We start from the raw sequence: 18327 nt of genomic DNA on the forward strand, positions 1-18327 counted from the left end.
ATTTAACAAAACAACACAGTCTGATTATTCCCAATTCTACCCAGATATAAATTCTATAAATATGTAGATAATACATTATATGTTCAAAACCAGTTAACCGTAAAAGTGGTTTAATTCAAGAATTACTAGACCTGCCAGCATGCTTGGACCAGCAATGGTACTGCAAGAGAGAACACCAGCATCTCCTTGGCAATGGCTTGCTGCAGATGCTCCAGGCAGCTGGAGGTCTCTGGCTGGGAACAATGAGATTGAGAAAGAAAAGAGACCAAAAACGTTTCTTTTGTACACACATTTCAACTCAATTTGTTTCAGTATGAGAAGTGCTTTTAAAAGCAGCAGAATATAGCAGTATTTGTAAAATTGCATTGTATTCAATTTATGTAAGATTTTGTAGACCACAACCTTAAAATCCTTGCCAAGTGCCCACTGTCAATTAGTCTGCAACCAAATTAGGCAGGTATAGGAGCACTGGAAAAGTGGGCTTGGAATATACATCTTCTATAAAATAAACATGGATTCTATAAAATAAAAACGGATTTTGAGGAATAACAAAAGCATAAATATATTAAATTATATAAAATTTAGATATATATCATTAAATGATAATAAAAGTAATTAAATACTTTTTATATTATATTTTAAATGAAGAGGGAGAACACAAGCATATCTTATTACATTATTACAATTTTTAGTCTCAATTCTTCTGTCAGCCAGGCTCCAAAAAAAGACTCTGTTCAAATATGAATATGTTATAGATTCACTTTTTCAGTGAATTTACTTCACTGTAGAATACTTACCAGTGTTTAATTCTTTACTAGTATTTTGTGTCATTAAATACATATATAAAAAAATTTGGAGTCTCATAAACAATGATTTAATTGTTGAGAGAACTTCTAGGTTTTTAGTACTAATTACTACGATTTGGTAGTATTCTAAGGATGCCAATTACCACACAATTATGCATATATTGATTACTTGTTACCACATTTGTCCATGTATGGACAAAATACAATTCTGAGATTGTTTTCCTCCTTTTTTTTTAAAGTTTAACATCAGTTGCATTGAAGGTGGTTATCAGAAGTGGCTTTACCACAGTAGGTAGAACTTTGAAATCTACTCATTTTTACTTCATAGGGATAGCTCCATTTTGGCCTCCCAAATTTTGTTTCTGTGAGCTGGGAAAGGGTACAAAGTGAATATTGCTGGGTAACCTACCCAAGAGCTTCCCAAGACAGCATAGAAAATTTATTTAGACGTTTCAGGGTATTCTAGTCACATTTTCCTAATCATTTCCATAGGTCTGTCTCTGGAGAAGTAGTAATCCCTTTTCCACATGAATACTCTGTTTTATTTCTTTGTGGTTAACAGCAACCATTCATAAAAGACTTGCATGATGTGACACTGCAGACTGATTCCGTATTCCACACATTCCCTCCCGTTCTTATAACATGGCAAATTGAATTTAACCTTTGAAACTCCTTGGTGAAAAAATATTAGTAAAAGAACTCCCAGGTATAATAAAATTATTACACAGTTTTATTTTGAAGAACATTTTGCATTTGTTTTAATACAAAATGATGTAGGTCAAGAAATAATTTACAAACCTTTAAGTTCTTATCCTGGCATTTGAAATAAGAACGATTTCAGAGGAAGTCTGTAAGCTATTCATAGGAAACTGTCATTATGTACAAAATGTTTATTGACATGTTTTAAACATCACATTTGTAAAAATGTGAACTGGATTGCTATCTAGCATAGGAACTACAGGTAAAACCTGATAAGATAACTTGTTAGAACAAGTCATTGTTATCCAGTGCTAACAAAATAGACAGTAGCTTTCAGGGTGTTTTATTTATCCTCCAAGGTCATTTCAGCCTCAAAGACATTTCAGGGTTTTACTGCATTGTGAACAATATCGAAGCCCTCTCTTGATTGCATAAAAATAAATCTTTGAAATAGTACACATAGAACAACAGAAAGGTAGAGGCAACAAAATATTTTTTGTATCAAGGTTTTTGGTTCTTTGTAGAATCATACTATCACATTTCTTCTCTTTTCAAGCAAAGAAAGTGGTTTCATTTACTCTGAAATATTCTCTTCCTCAGATATATTCTGTGTCAATTTAGGGTATGTACTTTGTCAAAATTTTCTTATGACCAGGAACACCCTGGCATGAACTTGCCAAGGTTCTGGATTTTTTGCATGGAGTTATTACAAAAATAAAATTAGAGATTACTTTTCAGTGAAAAAAAAAAAAAAAAGAAATTACTTTAAGTTTTTAACCTTTCCAAGTATAAGACTGAGAAGTCAATGGTGTATCCCTTTTGCAGAGAGATTCTTTTGACTCAATTATTTTAAAAAAATCTGATCTGTTGCCAAGCTCACACTTGACACTTTATCCCAAAAAGAGATTTACACTGAGAGGTGGCTCTATTTAAATATTTATGCTATAGATCTGTATATTCCAAGTAAAAATACTTCTATCTAGAATTCTGTGGAGAGTTACAATAATTAGGGTCCATAAATATTGCTGCAGTTCAATTACGGTACAATAATTACAAAATATAGAACATCTCTTTACAAATACAAATCATTGTATATTACAATTAATTTACAATATTTTCTACTATATAATTTTTATCAAACTATCTTATCTAATTCTACTATAACCTGGTTGCAAGTGCATTAGTAAGAATGCAATTATTCCAGTATATTTTGCCCTTAACATGATAGTCAGAAAACAGACCATCTGAATGATATTTTCCTATGTAAACTGATGTTACATATGACGGATTATTCTTTATATAACTTCTTTTTCCAACGATCTCTAACGGATAGAGCATGACAAATCGTGTTTTAGAAGAGCATTAAGAAAAGAAATCAGGAGGCAAGTTTGAAAACAATGTTAGAATGGATATGCAATGGTAGCTGATATGCTTTGAGCACTGAGGTAATGACATTATTGGTTGTCATCACTCATCTCATGTTGCTGTTTCCCACACAATCCTGTGCCAGACCCATAGAGACATTGTCACTGACAAAATCCCGCTCTACTAGGAAGGACAGCAGCACGAGGTTGAAAGACAGGCAAGCTATAACACCTCAGAATCCTGCTCTAGCCCTCAAAAAACTGATTGTCACAATCTGCTTGGTTTCAAAAGAACCTCATTCCTACAGAGGAACGGAAGATTCCATGGGAGGAGACTCGACCTACTGCAGCTCTGTTCACATTTCGGCAACCTGGAGATAATAAATTTATTAGTTATGGCTTCCTTGAGGTGCGGCATCACTCGTACAAAACTTGGATTGGTTATTCACTCCAGCTAGTGCCTAGCATCTTGAAACTACGAGGCACTTTTTCTGTTATTAGAACGTTTTCCTTGCTAAATACTATAAGCTTGTAATGCATATCATTTCATCAGCTAAGTCTTCTTCGTATCGTCCCGTTTCCGGCTCTTCGTCGCTGTAGCCAGGACCAAAATCTTGAAGTTCATAATCTTGTCTGCTTAAAATTGGAAACATATCCCCGTTAGTCCCATTGCTGATATTCCCATTGAGAAGGTTGCTTGCTGCACTCTCCATCTCATCAATAGTCATGTCACAAGCATCAGCAATCTCGTGTTTCGTAGCCGAAACAAATTTAGGGTCCTTTGCATACCTTCCTAGGCCTTCAGATATAAGCACCTGGCAGAGGGAGGGGAGAGAGTGAGAATTTCAGTGGAATTACAGAACAACAGACAGACCAGAGCATTGCTCATTGATGAAAGCACCAGAAACCCCATGCTGAATCACTGGAGCAACCCACAGCCAAACTGCACAGGTAAATAATAATTAAATCAACAATGAAAAGTCTCCAAAGAACACCATGATGTGTGATAATGTAAGTGGTGCTGCTGTACATCTGGCACTTCTCCTTAGAGATCTGGCAGTAGTCTTTGCTGAACATCAGTCATCAGGCTGATGCACTAAAGACAACAGTTAATACATCTCAGATGGTGCAGTTAGAACAATTGTCTGAAATACAGAATTTTGTATGTTCTTGGTACTTTAGAGTACATGGAAAAAAGATGTTGAATTCCCATTGGCAAAAACATAATAAAATGTACAGCTCACAGCAATGGAAAGGAAGTGATGGATGGAAGATACAACATTAACTATAATTAAGAAATTATATACACAACAAGCTACAACAACTAATGTTGTTGAAGCTACAACATTAACTATGATTAAGAAATGCTGTACACACTTTATGTTCAAATATTTTTAAATATAAAAGGGAATTCTTAGCATTCTTTAGTACACCTACAAATCAATCCTTGCGGTTGTTCTCCTCTCTGCATTTAAAACATTGATTCACAGAGTTTTTTGATCTTTTATTCAGATTACTGCAAAAATGGGGATTAATTTCTGTACAAACAATCGAGAACAGGCATATATATCTCTTCCTTATTGCCATTGTGGAAGGATACTTCAGAACTGATGCTCATCTAAAAAATTTAACTTTCAAAATTCTAAAGTGTCTTTAGTTCTCTGATCAATATCTCACTAATTTGAGGACCTGGATTCAGTAGAAACCCTTAACTACACAACAGTTATGAATAAATTCCCCTCTTTACCTAAAACCAGTTTGTGGCTATAAAACTAAAAAAATCCATTTTCATTGCGTTGATGTGAACTTGATGCCTTGTGAAGGCTGACCTAGACCAGAGAATAGACACAGCTAAACTATAAAGTAGGTGATTAGTAGAAGGCTGCAATGGATCCACCTTGAGTAACACCAGAGTCCAACCAGGGCTACACCCAAGATGAACCCAAAATGGTCACAAAATGGACGACTGGTCATAAGGTCTCTCCTTTTTATAAGTTTTGGTCCATTAGCATATTGAAATTAATTATCCAATTATAGATTTAGCTTATGAAGTCCCATCCTTCTTGTTTTTCTCTCTTCAGTCCACATTGTTTATGCTCTTGGGCCTGAGATATGGGCTGGTTGTCCTTGGCGCCCAGCTAGAATTGTTTTGCTTCCCTACTCTGTGAAGAGAGCTTACTTTCTCCTAACATGAAGCTCAGACCCACACACTAAAGCAGCACAGAATCTAAAAAAATATAAAAGATAAAACCTGGGTCATCAAACCTAATTCTATGCCTTGGAGAGTTAACCCTAAACGTCCCAGAGGGGCCCTCTTGGCTGGCTCAGGGTCCGTGCAGCACTCACCGCCTCCACCAGGCTGTCGGCGCTCCTCTGCTTGTCGCTGTGTTTGTGCCGCAGGTCATTGGGCACGGTCAGGCTGGCTGGGGTGAACGTCCTGTAGGAGATGTCGGGGTCATCCGTGTACCAGGAGCTCCTGTGCAGGGAGGGCAGGCTGCCGTTCATGTGCTCTGTGGAGTCAGCCCTGTCCACCTGGATCAGAGGGGTGTAGTAGGGGGAACGCTCCCTGTTGGGAGGGGTGGCGGGCGGGGTGGCCCAGGAGCGCGTTGAGCGACTCGGTGAGTGTTTATGAGCTTTGCTGGAATCCAGACCTGCCACAGCCATCACCTGGCAAAGGGAAGCGTTTTAGAGGTTAGTGATTTCAAATGCTCAGTCGTACTCATTTTTCACTTCAGCAGTTAGCTCAAACCAATTTCTCAGGCAGCAGCTATGCAAAGCTAACATTTTCTGATGTGTAATAGAGGAACAGGACTGAAATTGGTAAATTGAATCAACAAAATGGTATGTTTTTCATTTTACTCATATCACAAAATCTTTTTTAATATATTAAATAAATATATACTAATAAATAAACATATATATAAAAATATATTAAAGAAAACAAAATATAGAAACATTCCTTCTGTCCAGGACAGGATAGGAAGCTGTCAGCATTTTCCAAGCCAGGCACTGAGCGTCAGAAGGTGTCTGAGTTGTGTTTGCAAATGGAGTTGAGATAGGCAAACATTAATAGACAGCTGCTGTATAATGCAGTCCTGGTCAAAATTTAGGGCATGGTGACTCTTTGTGAGCACTCAGGGTCCAAGGGACAGGCTGCTCATTCTGTGTTTTGTACAAGGTCAATGTTTCAGAAGCCTTGAGTCTAGCAATGAGTACACCAGTACTGCTCAAACAACAGTGCAAGTCAGGAGTGCAATGTAGGGGCTAGAAAGATTTAATCCACTGTTGGTTAAGGAAGAGTTTGACTTTACCTGCTGTTGCATTAAGTGAAGTGGCAAAGCCGTGCGATGGTGAAAATTAGGAGAGAGCGGGATGTCGTCTTGGCTACTTTGTCGGCGGAGGCATTCGAAGTTAAAGGAAGATCGTCTGTGTGCTACAGGGAAACCATAATTCATTAGAAAAACAAAGTATTTTTCCTCTAAGTCTATTATTTCCAGAATTCCAGGGTGAGTGAGCTGTGATACAAATTAAAACAGATCCTCCAGTAAGAAAAAAGTTGTACTAATAGAAGCAAGTGGCAGGTTATAAGATAAAGGACAGATTAACCACATAAGCAAAAGCAGTCCAAGGTAGAAATCATAGAAGGAACCTAACATGACAGCACTGGAAGCAGCTCTTTCAGAAAACAAGCTTCTCTGATGCAGCTGACTGGCTCAGACTCTCAACTGCAGAGTTTTGCCATAACCTGCTGTGACTCTTCTTTCCTCCCCATGGCTTCAAGCTCTCTATTCTAATAAACCAGATTTCCCAAAGGAAATATGAAATCTGCAGTTCCTTGGAAGCAATATGCAATATGTAAAACCATATTCAAGTCAACTCAGATTGTCAATTCCTGATTGCTTAGGACAGCAATCATCCACAGTTTATGCTGTTATGTGATATTCATCGTAGAAAAAAAAAGTAGAAATCTGAACTGAATCAAGATGTTTGGCTGACGTGGAGATGTTTCAGCTGATCTTGTTGCAAGCCTGCAGAATTATGGGAAGCATGTGGGTATCATTCCCCTGTGCCAGCTTCAATGCTCAGAGAGCCTGGATGCTGAACCATAGCTGGGATCCAGATCCACCCTCACAGCTGTAAGCGCTGGAGTGGGACACTGGAGAGAACCTAGCTGTACCAAGTGCCATGGAGTTATGGCACCCCACAGTTATCAGCAGACACTTCATGCTGGATACTAACAAAGAGCCACTGAACCAAAACAGGCACCTCCACGAGGTCATTCTGTCCAACTAAAGCAAACTTTGTCCCTCTCCCTTGTCTCTATGACAAATCCAAACAGAGGGATGTAAGCCTTAGCTCCTGATCCTCATATGCTAAATGTCCCAGCACCAAAATGTAAAATAACCAACCCAAAAAGTCCCCTCATCCAACACAAGGCACTTCATTGCACATGCTTCCCTGCAAAGAAGAGGCTGAAAGAAAATCTCAATTGTTCCTCAGTACACTTCTGGAAGCTGCTCAAATACTGTGGAGATGAGTTTGGCATAGAAGCACCCAGAAAGCTTGCACAGAGCTCAATTTACTGACTGCAGTACTCAGCCAAGGCACTGGGTTTATGTTCACTTGGACTGATTCAGATGCTAGCAGGAACTGTTGAGTGCAAAGTTGCATCTTCTATTTTTTTCTTTTTTCTTTATAATGTGAAACAATCAAGGCTTCCTCCCCAGGCCAAATAGCCCATACACTACTTACAAATAATAGATTTGAGATTCTTCTAAAATCTACTCAGATACTGAGCTGTTAAAATCTCTCAACTTTTTTCCTGAGTATAAAATAAATGGTTATGACAGGAGGTCTGACACTGATTGCTCTTATGACATTACATTGGTGAAAGTCAAGGACTTCCTAAATTACCCTTAGGCAACTTCGATCAGAACTATGTCCTCTTATCCTAGGATATCAAGTAATCTTATCTAGTACCTTAATCTAGTTTCCTGTAGATGAGATAAGAAGCATAACTTCCTCTAAATAAATGACTGCCAAACACGGTCATTAAAACTTTATCTCCAAGACTGCAGTTAGAGGAAACCTTTAACCCTCCACTCAAAACATTTTCATGGGCAGACCCAGGACAATTTTTATGCAAACTTTTTTTCTCCTGCAATCTGTGGAATGGATATACAAAGCATCTATCTATTTATTTGGCATAAAATTCCTCTGTTATCAGAGAGGCAGAAAGATGTACAGGGGTCTCCTTTCACAGTCTGTCCTTCATCGGATGTGTTTCCCTTCTGAAAAGAGAGAGCAGCTGAAAGACTGAAAGACAGCCGTTTTCTGTACCCTTCACTACTGTTCAGCTGAATTATTTTCTCTCTGTGATACAAGACTTATTCTGCCCCTGTGCCCCCTGAGGGCAGAAAGCCAAAAAGCAGAGAGCATTGCCAGTCTGATAAGGCGATGAGTGCCTAAAGTGCAGATCCAGTACTGGCAGTATTGCTGGAGAATGCTGCCTTTATTATAGAAAAATATATTTTGCTGCTGCCTTGTACCACAGCTTTCTGCAGCTTTAAACAGTCTGACACTGTACCTCAGATATAAAATTATCTCAATACACTTGAGAATCTCTGAGACAAGAAAAAGCCTTAAAAAGAGGTTGCTTTTGCACTCAGACGTCAAAGACCAAACCCAAGAATTTTGAGTCTGTGCCTAGTTTCACCAGAGGATTAGCACTGCTGATCTCTGCAGCATGGCCTGGAACATACAAAGACAGGATTGCAAGATAAGAACCATGACATTTTGTAGAAATGCATATAAAGCAATATTGCTCTTGAGATAAGGAAAAATGAAGGGATAGATATAAGGAGGAGAAGAAATGAAAATTCAAGAATCAGAAAAAAACATCAGTTGACAATGCTAACTCTATCTATAAATTGAAGCATCTTCTCCCTCAGAAGAAAAACAGAATTTTAAGCATCATTCCTGAGACAGCAGAATAAAGTACCAATGTCAACCTGAAATAAGATACTTAAACTCCAAGTTTTATAAAAAATCCTTTTTAAACTAGAATCTGTCTAAATGTATTTGAATTATTTCAGATTTGCAAAGCAATTGTCCTTAATGCACTTACGTGGTGGTGTTGGAGGTAGCAGCCGTCTCCTAGGAGATCTTTTTGTATCATAACAGATCTGTGAATCATCTTCCTCAAAAAAACCATGTGGGTGATGGTAACCTTTTGGTCTCTCAAAATCTGATTCATGGCAGTGATATCTACAGTGATAATCATATCTATGTCTGCATTTAAAAAAAATAAAGAAAATATTATTTCAGTGAGTTTTTGTAAGTAGTTACAAGTTAAAAAATTAGTTTCCTTCTAAAAGATTTTCAAATCTACTTTTTCTCCAAGAAGAGAATTGGACACTGCATTCTGTAATTGCACAAGTCAGATTTAAAATGCAGTCTCTGTAGGATTTTGAGAGGGCATATACTTCTCTACTAGGTCAATTTTCAGGTTAAACTTTTAATCATATTGTATTTTCAATTAATTTATTCTTATGAGTACAGGCAAAAATGTAAGATCTCAGTCACACATTGCTTAAAAAAATAAAATAAATACTTCCTTCTACTCCTGCCATGTTCTCTTGAGAGCCCTGGGTAAGGTGCAGAGCAAAGAAGATCAGAATGGATTTAAGCCTCTTACATTCTGGATATTCTCATGTTTAAAATCAGATCTTGAAAGGGTGTTACTTGATGCTGACTATCATACAAAAAAAAATAGTGACCTGAGAATTCTGTAAAAATTAGTTTTCATGCAAATCCATGGGATGCAGATTAGGGTGCCAATCTTGCCAGAATTCAGCTGGTGAATGTAGCCCATATAGCAGGAGAAGGAGGAGGAGAATTCAGTGTGTCTGGCACTTTAACATATCCAATTATGGATCTAAGATAAAATGGCAATAAATTCCTCTACTTCTGGGCTAGACTTGAACATTTTTTTAAAATGGACGGAAGTGGAGATTATTTTTGAGACACTACAGAATGTAGTCAGTAGAAGGGAAACATTCCATCTTTGGAATACTCTCCTTTCCTACTCATCATTTCCCATTCCAGCAGTTGTGGAATATTAATTTCATTAGAGAATTGACAGTGTCAATGTGCTTAGTGAAGCCTTTACATCTATGTACCTAAAATACCAAAATATTTTTGCACGCCTTTTTATTTAACAAATATTTTTATTTAACAAATGTCCTCACCTGTTTCCTGACAACATACTGTCGTCTTCATAGTATTCTTCTCCACTGTAATAGTCCTGCTCTGTCAGATAATGATCATCATTGCAGTAGTCTTGCACTTCGTGTTCTTCCCGGCGAATGGTCGGGCGGCGCCCATCACCAGTGTCAGACCTGGAAGCAGCAACCAAATAGGAATTTTTATTCTATTTATATGAATTATATATTGTTTATAATGTTCTTATCATTTTTTTAATGTTCTTCAAAGAGGAGAAGAAAAATACAAGCATTAACAACTCTCTATTCAGGATGTGGTGTTACAGCAGTGCAGTTCAGAACATGAATGATGTATCTGTTTCTTAAGGATGGCCTTTATTTCCTTCTGGTACAATAGAAAAATAATAAAAGGATGCTCAGTGAAATCAAATACATTCAAGACATTTTATATTGTATACGTTGTGATTTGGCAAAACACATCCTCTCTCCAATGCCTGAATTTGCCAAATGGCTCAAATATTAAGAAGTTCTCACTGAGGTATTCAAAACAAAATCTGAAATGGGTATGCAAATCTAGACATTAAAACCACCACTGAGCATCCATTTAGCAATGCACTTTAATTAAAACAATAGATCTTATATTTTAAGAAGTGCCTTAGAAAACAAGTAGACAGAAGACCAGGAAAGATTTTGGGTTCCCTATAAAAGGAACTGTACACATTAACATTTATTAAAGCTAACACCAGTGGTTTTTCCAGTCTTGGTAAGTAAATTTTTAACAAGGGCTGCAATAAGAGGTGATCTTTAGCCTGTTAAAAACTGCAGAAACATGCCTGGACTCTCAAAATTATTCAAAAGGGCTTGAATAATTTTGAACTTTAACAAAAGTTTGTCCTTTTACAACAAGCAGTAAAAAAATAGAAATTGTCACTTGAGTTACTGAGCATATGTATCATTATATAGGTAATTTAGAAAAGAAACAGGAAAGAAGAGGGAAAAAACAAAAAATAAAAACTTCCTGTCCTCTTCAATTATGTCAGGATGTCAGGACAATATCAACTCACCTAATATATGTTTCATAGTAGCGTGTTCTATCCGGGTAGGCCACGAAAATGAGAAAAATATTTTAAGAACAAGGCATTTAGAGAAATTCTTTGGTGATTACAATGTCTGTGCTGTAACTAATGATTTCACTTCAAAGAAAACTGCTACTTTCAAACCTCAGTAAAGCTTTATGCATTTCCCATTCATCAGCGCTACATTTTAAATACAGTTTACAAATCGTTAGGCAACAGAAAAGAAGATTCAAATTAATTTCACTTAGCTCAAGTTTTCTATAGTGTATTTCTAAGTTTATTTAAAAACAAAGGCATATTTAAGTTTACCTCCTACTGCTTGGCCTTCTTCTCTTCTCGTGGTCAGTCCTGGAGTGTGAGCGGTAACTGTTCTCAGATCGGTGCTCACGGTTCCCAAAACTTGGGTGTTTCCCATGGACTTTGGACACGTTGGCATTATTGAGATTGGCATTTGTTGAGTTTGGAACGTGCTTTCCTACCGAGTTGTGGTTATGGTGGTTGTGGTACACAGAGTTTCCTGCCTGATGGTACATGTTTTTCTCAGGATCACTTGCAGAGGGAATTGAAGGCCGCTGGACGTGTAAGGGACGGTGTGTGGTGTTGATTTGGTGAAAGGAATCTCGTCTGTCACTGCTAATGTGGTTTATGTGGTTGCCAAAGAGGGCACCATTCCTCTGTTTTAGGGGAAGAGAAAGAGAAAATTATATCAGATACCTTAACAGAACATACTCTTGACAGTGACAACTTACTTTTCTCTCCTACATGCATAGAAAAGTAGCAATTCAAGTAACCTGTGATTTTTCTTTCTAATTTTATGATGCTTCAGATGGGATCTCCTGAAGTGACAGAGATGTGATTGTGGTGATGACAATATTGTATTTCAGAGTCAAATCAACAGTATGCTGTGATCATTATTCTTTTCCACCCAAGTAAAAGTGACATATCCAGCTTTCTCCATATTTTATTACGCAGGAGAAACCTAGATTCCCATAATGAACATGCACCAGCTTCCTCAGAAAGAGATGTGTTTGATTAATTTTTGGGAAGGCCTTGGTGGAGTTCTGTGCTGCTCTCCCAGGGCAGGGCTTTGCAGCAGGAGTCACTCAGACAGGATGGAGTGCCATGCAACAGCTTGCAAGCAAATCCCAGGAGGGAACATTCAGCTCCAGTGCTTCCATTCTTTCTTCTCGCAGAGGTACAAGAAAGAGTTTCTGTTTATCAGCCCTGGGAGTGTGATGGATGGTGAAAGAGAGGATGAGGTGCTGAGGTATGACTGTGACATGCAGCTGTCTTGGACACCTGACCCAGGTTAGGGAGCCTCCCTGTCTAGCCAGGTGTGGGTCCTGGATGACAGCAGTCTGAGTTGCAGCTCAATCTAGAGAAGACAGGAGGTAATGATGGTTGGCAGAGAAATGCATCTACTGGTGGCAGCTGAGGCACTGTCTCCAGTGCCACATCCTCCTTTCTGCAAAGGACAGTAGCAAGCTATGGGGCTTCTGCTGTAATTCCTGCAGAAGCATGGTTTTACATCTGCTTCTTCTGAAATGCTTGGGAAAAAATAAGTTTTCTTGCTGGCTGACAAATGGTTTGCAGACTGCCTCTGATTATAGCACCAAATTTACATGTTTACCACTTAGGACTAAATAATATAAAGAGGAAACCTAATATTTTTCTGATTGATTCTTATTGATATCCCTCATGTGATTGGAAATGGCATTTTATTTAGTGGATCTCTGTGTAACCCCATGTATTCATTTCTAAATATGCAGCTCTGTATCTGTTGTAGTTTGCTTGCATAGACTTTCATTCTCTCCTTCCTATCTACCACTGCAGAGGTTAAAACCAGTTTCAACCTTGCCACTATCAAAATTTGAGATGGCAAGGTTCATACCTTTTGATAGGATTTGCTTAAGAAAAAATAAGAATTAATGAGAAAGAATTAGGGGCAGGAGAAGCACCCTGTAGGAATTGCTTCCTAAATTTATGAAGAAATGCAAGTGTCCTGATACTACCATTTTTATAGATTTATGTATAACATATAATTATTTATAAAATATTTCTATTTTCTGATTTGAGGGGTTTAAAAGTATCACTATGTTATTTCATATTCAAGGATAAGGTCATTCTTTACTCTCATATTATACAAAAAACAATTCACATGGTTGTGTTCTGACATTACTTTATAAACATCTTCCTCCTCCTCTGGATTGTTTTCCTCTGGTTCATCATCTTGCAAGTCACAGGAAATAGCTCGGCGTATTTCTGGGCCGATATCATGAAGTGTCCTTAGTCCTGCCTAAATCAATGACAACACCATAACACATTAGGAATGCAAATTCTTTTTTGCTCTTTAATTACTGGTGTTAAAATTATTTTAAAGGACAATCAACAGTTTTTGTATCCTGACATCCACAGAGGATGTATTCTGCTGTAAGTTCCTTTACTGTTATTAAAAAAAGTTTATATATTCCAGTACCACCCTGGTAGTACTGAGGTGATCATGTCTTTATTACCACAGTGTAGATTCTGACTAAAACACCACTGATGTTTTTGGACCCCTACAGAAGAAAAATTAATCTTATTAAAAAGTGTAATCAGCAAGAAATATAATAAAATGCATTTCAATGAGATGTATATTTAATGTTCAAAACATGTTTGCAGCCTGTGTCAACAAAGGAAACACAAGGAGATCTTTGCTATAGCAACAGCAATTTTAGCAGAGCTCAGATGGAAAAGAAAGCAGTGAAATAATTCCAGCTCATCTGCACTGCACTGTGATTTGCAGATATTTGGTTTAAAGCTTTAGTTTAGGATAGAAAACAGTTGAGTTACAGCAGCAGAGACTCAGTGTACACCCGTTCCTCTCAAGTTTGCTACCACAAGCAACATTTAGGAAAAGGGATAAAGCTGACACTGTCCAGGACAGACCTGCACATCAGGGAGGAGAGAGACATCACACCCCACCCCACACCAAGAGCTCAGTGCTTTGCAGGCGTATTTCAAAAAGGAGAAAATTTTCCTCCTGATTTAACTCTGCCTGTTATGATCCCAAGCAAGAACCACATTCCTGTTCTTCCCAGCCACTTCTTTTATCTCCTCAGGGTCAGAAAAATCCAAGATGTGTGTGTTTAACCCTTTACTACCACTACACTTACACACTACTAAAAATCCTGCACAGCACTTGGCTGAATTTTTGATTATGATCTAAAAACCTGATTCATTCTTTTTTAACATTTTTTAATGAGATGTGAGGGCTGTCCCTGCACAACACTGACATTGCATGTTACTTGCCCTGGGGTAGCACGAGGATGTGCAGAGAATTTTGTGTTTCAGAGCTGCAGAAGGAGCTGACAGACCCTGGAGGACCCCAGACATGGCTTGGTCTCATTCACGCCGTTTCCTCACACCCTTCCAGGAGCACGCTCAGAACTGCTCAAAACAGAAACAGCTGCTTTGCTGGGGAGAAAAATGGCATTTATGCAGTGTGGGCAATCAGAACCTGGAAAGGGATGAACCAAAAAGCTGTGAACTTTAATGGTGTAGATTTACTGCAGGCTCCACTTCAGGTTTCACTCACTCCAGTATTTCCCTTCCTGAAAAAGGTGCCTGACTAATCACACTATCTACATCCATTTAGCAATTCAGTTTTCCTGCTTAGGGATGAACTTTGAGAGTTATGCTATAATTGAACAAGGCTCTAAAAATCATTTACTAGTGAGTTAATATACAATACTCATTTCATGAATACATTGTGCTTTCTCCCACTTCTTGTGCTAATTGCATAGTCAGAACCTCAGCAAGGTTGCTAATGTCATCATTTTGCAAGGTGCAAAAGGAAAGCAAAATTAACACTTTAAGTACAGCTATACAAATGGAAGACCAGAGGCTTCTATTGATTTAGCAGAGACAAATGCAGTATTTATTTACTAGAGGACTGCTATTATATTTTGGTTATTTGATCATTAGCTAGAAGAGCCACTTCCATTTCACACCCACTACCTGCTGACTTTAGAGCAAAGAGAACTAAAAAGAACAAAAAACCTCAACTGGCACATGAACATAAAAATTAACTGAGCTTAGTATGAACAGAATACAATTTTAAAACTGCTAAAATAAGGTGATTAGCATCCAGAAAAATACCTGACTAGACCTACACTACAACACCGAACACATAATAAAATACACATAATAATAGATATAGGAAAGTCTTGATTGTGCACTTATTCATGCTGGAGGACCCCATCTCCCAACCCTGGCTGAGTTTTCTGCTCTACAACTGCACAAAAGCTCTGAGTTTTCAGCCAGCCCAGGCTGCCTTTGAGCTGAGCCCTTCTGTGAACACAGCACTGTCAGAGAGCAGCACCACACAAAATTTAACTCTGACAAAATCTACTTGCTCAAACTCCTGTCTGCCAAATTGTGACAAAGCCCCACAAATACATGCCTGGAAGCTGAGGAAAGCCACGTGTTTGACAGCAACACACTGAATAGTAATTTAATTTTGATTACATTTCCAGCTGCCTTCTGGCTTACTTCTTGGTGAATTACCTCTCCTTTACTCTAGAGAAAGCAGGCACCCTTTATCATCTCATCTCTCTCCAGTAATTCTCATTTCCAAGTAACAGACCTCTTGCATTTACACAGTCAGCAGAGGATGAAAGAAACCTGGATCACCATATGCAAAGGTTTATGTTTATCACACTAAACCCAGCAGATTTATTCACTCACAGCCAGCACTGATGCTCTCAAGCAACACCAATCTACAGAATTGACATATTCCTCAGTTTATTTGCTCTAATGAATGACCTACAACAATTCTGTGAACTCTCTCCTGAAAATGACTACTCCCACTTTCTGTCTCATCTTACCTGGTGCAACCCAACAGCACCATAATTAATCTAAGAAACATTTTATGGGGATCACCACATCATGATACAAATGCTCATGCTGATCTCTCACTGATAGGACAATCCTTCATAAGATCAGTCGACTAAAGTGGGACTGACATGAAACCACAGCAATTGGAACTTTTATGTCAATAGGAAAATCCCTTTGAATCTTAATGAACACTTAATGTTTTCTGCAAAGACTGAAGAGGCAGCATGGACTGATCAAACATTTGACTTTACATACAAGCACTTCAAAACCAAAGATCTCTAAAACAAAAGAGTGCACACAAATATCAAACCAACCTTTGCCACACCTCTTCTTTGGTTTACAGGGAAGAAGTGTCCTTCAGATACACATTTCCTATATAATATTGCACACTTCAGTCTACCCAGAAGAACCCTGGTGACGATGTAACACACAAGACAGCAATGGCAGCACTCCATGCCCTCCTTTTTTTGGTTCTAAAAACTGCTATATTTAAATCAGAAATAAAAACAAAAGCTGAGCTGATGGGGCTTTTCAAAAAAGAGAGCCTGGACAGTGAATTGTCTACCCTTGCCAGAGGTGTGCTTGTTTCTTTTTCGCTAGGACTGCTAAAGTTCTTAGGAGGTGGTTATTACCCTACACAGAACTTCATGAAACTTTTATTACATACAGAGATTCAAGATGCACCACATTCCTGAAGCATCATGTTATAATGACTTTTTAAAAAATCAAATTTGAGTGTTATAGAGGGATTGCTTCCTCACAGACCTTGAGCATGGTTCTAACTCTGTTCTACAGATTTCACTAGAAGTTTGTAAAAGTTATTTCTTGTTCAGACACATGGTTTGTTCAAAATTTAATTTTTGTTTCCTTCCTTGCTTCATCTTTTCTCCTAGTAGGTGAGAGAAAGATGAGAAGTATCAGTCCAAAGGTTACTCAGCAAAGCAGTGACACACAGAGTGCTGAACAACATAATTACATGAGAAACCCAAGCATGTCTTTAATTAGGCTTTCCCATAAATGCCCAGAATGACTGCAGATGAACATGGTAATTCTGTGCAGCTGTGCTCTGGAGGCACAACAGCACCTGCAGTGTTTTCTGGATGGCACAAGGCACTGTTAAACAGTGCTGGGTCCTAAATAGCTTCTCAAAAAAGGGACAATGACTGATGCCCCTGTCTCTGACACACCATTGAGATGACACAGATGTGTTTTCAAAAGCAGAAATAACAGAAATGTAGGAGTTCCTCATCCTCAGTGAGAAAAGATATCATATGACCAGTAACTACCCCTAGACAGGTTATTTAGAGATATGCCTTAAGAGACTTGAAAGGCAGCTCACACCAAACCATCAAAACATTTGGAAGTTAAACATGTAAACATTATGAAAAGACTGCTTTTAAAAAATGCCAAACAGATTTTAAACCCACTTCCCACATCTACAGTATGCATAAAAGAGTAACACCATTTAAAATACACGTCTTAAATTAAGAAATCTGTGTCTAATGCAAGACTCCAGTCATGACTTTCAGAAAAAACACCTCAAATGCTTACAAATATTGGAATTACAAAAAAATCCTTTTCCCTGTACCTAAATTCAGTCCACAACCACTTTAAGGTATGGTTCAACCTATATATAGATGCAGTTTAAGCTCAGTTTAAGAAGTGCAAGCACACTACCCTTATTTAAATAATATCATTGTCACCTACACTATTTCCAGTGCTCCCTCTTTTGAGCTGCCCTAGAGTGGTACCAGGAACTGGAAGACCCTGGCAAACTTTGCTTCACAGACTTTAGAGCAATGATGCATATTTATGTATATTGCTATATAAACTCACTAGAACTGGAAAAAAGCAAAACCACTAATTCTAAATGCTTAGGTTTTCAGAGTTTCACAATCCTGGAAGCCTGGAATGATGCCAAAAACATTCCTGCAAACCATTAGATTTATAGGTAAAGAACATGTTTTTACTATCTGCTTATTTTAGAGCAGAGAAAACTACAAACAGTAAAAAAACTCAGAGATACACTGACACTTAAAAATAAACAGAGATCAGTAAGAACAGAATACAATGACAGAACTACTTTGAAAAGGATATAAGCATGCAGAAAAAGAGCTGAATGACCTACACTGTAGCAGTGGACATAGGAGACATAGTGGTCAAGCCTGGACTGCCCAGAGTTCTCCATCCTGGCAGAGCCGCTCCCAGCGCTGCAGCTGCACAAAGGCTGCCAGAGCTGAGCCCTTCTGGGAGCACCACAGAACATCAGAGCACAATTAAA

At 38.1% G+C, this 18327-nt stretch overlaps 1 protein-coding gene across 1 annotated transcript in view; it reads right to left on the bottom strand.

The window, feature by feature from the left end:
- Positions 1-1068: 1068 nt before the first annotated feature.
- CACNA1D (calcium voltage-gated channel subunit alpha1 D) overlaps positions 1069-18327 on the bottom strand; it is a 169443-nt gene continuing 152184 nt past the window's right edge. The window contains exons 43-50 of the mRNA XM_059480355.1: positions 13348-13464; positions 11478-11842; positions 11157-11183; positions 10120-10269; positions 8997-9160; positions 6181-6302; positions 5216-5536; positions 1069-3684 (exon numbers count right to left, since the gene is read on the bottom strand). Of these exons, the coding sequence (XP_059336338.1) occupies positions 3391-3684; positions 5216-5536; positions 6181-6302; positions 8997-9160; positions 10120-10269; positions 11157-11183; positions 11478-11842; positions 13348-13464 (1560 nt within the window). The 3' untranslated portion in view covers positions 1069-3390. The remainder of the gene's footprint in view (positions 3685-5215; positions 5537-6180; positions 6303-8996; positions 9161-10119; positions 10270-11156; positions 11184-11477; positions 11843-13347; positions 13465-18327) is intronic.

Source organism: Ammospiza nelsoni, chromosome 11, assembly GCF_027579445.1.
Source record: "Ammospiza nelsoni isolate bAmmNel1 chromosome 11, bAmmNel1.pri, whole genome shotgun sequence".
Classification (NCBI taxonomy): domain Eukaryota; kingdom Metazoa; phylum Chordata; class Aves; order Passeriformes; family Passerellidae; genus Ammospiza; species Ammospiza nelsoni.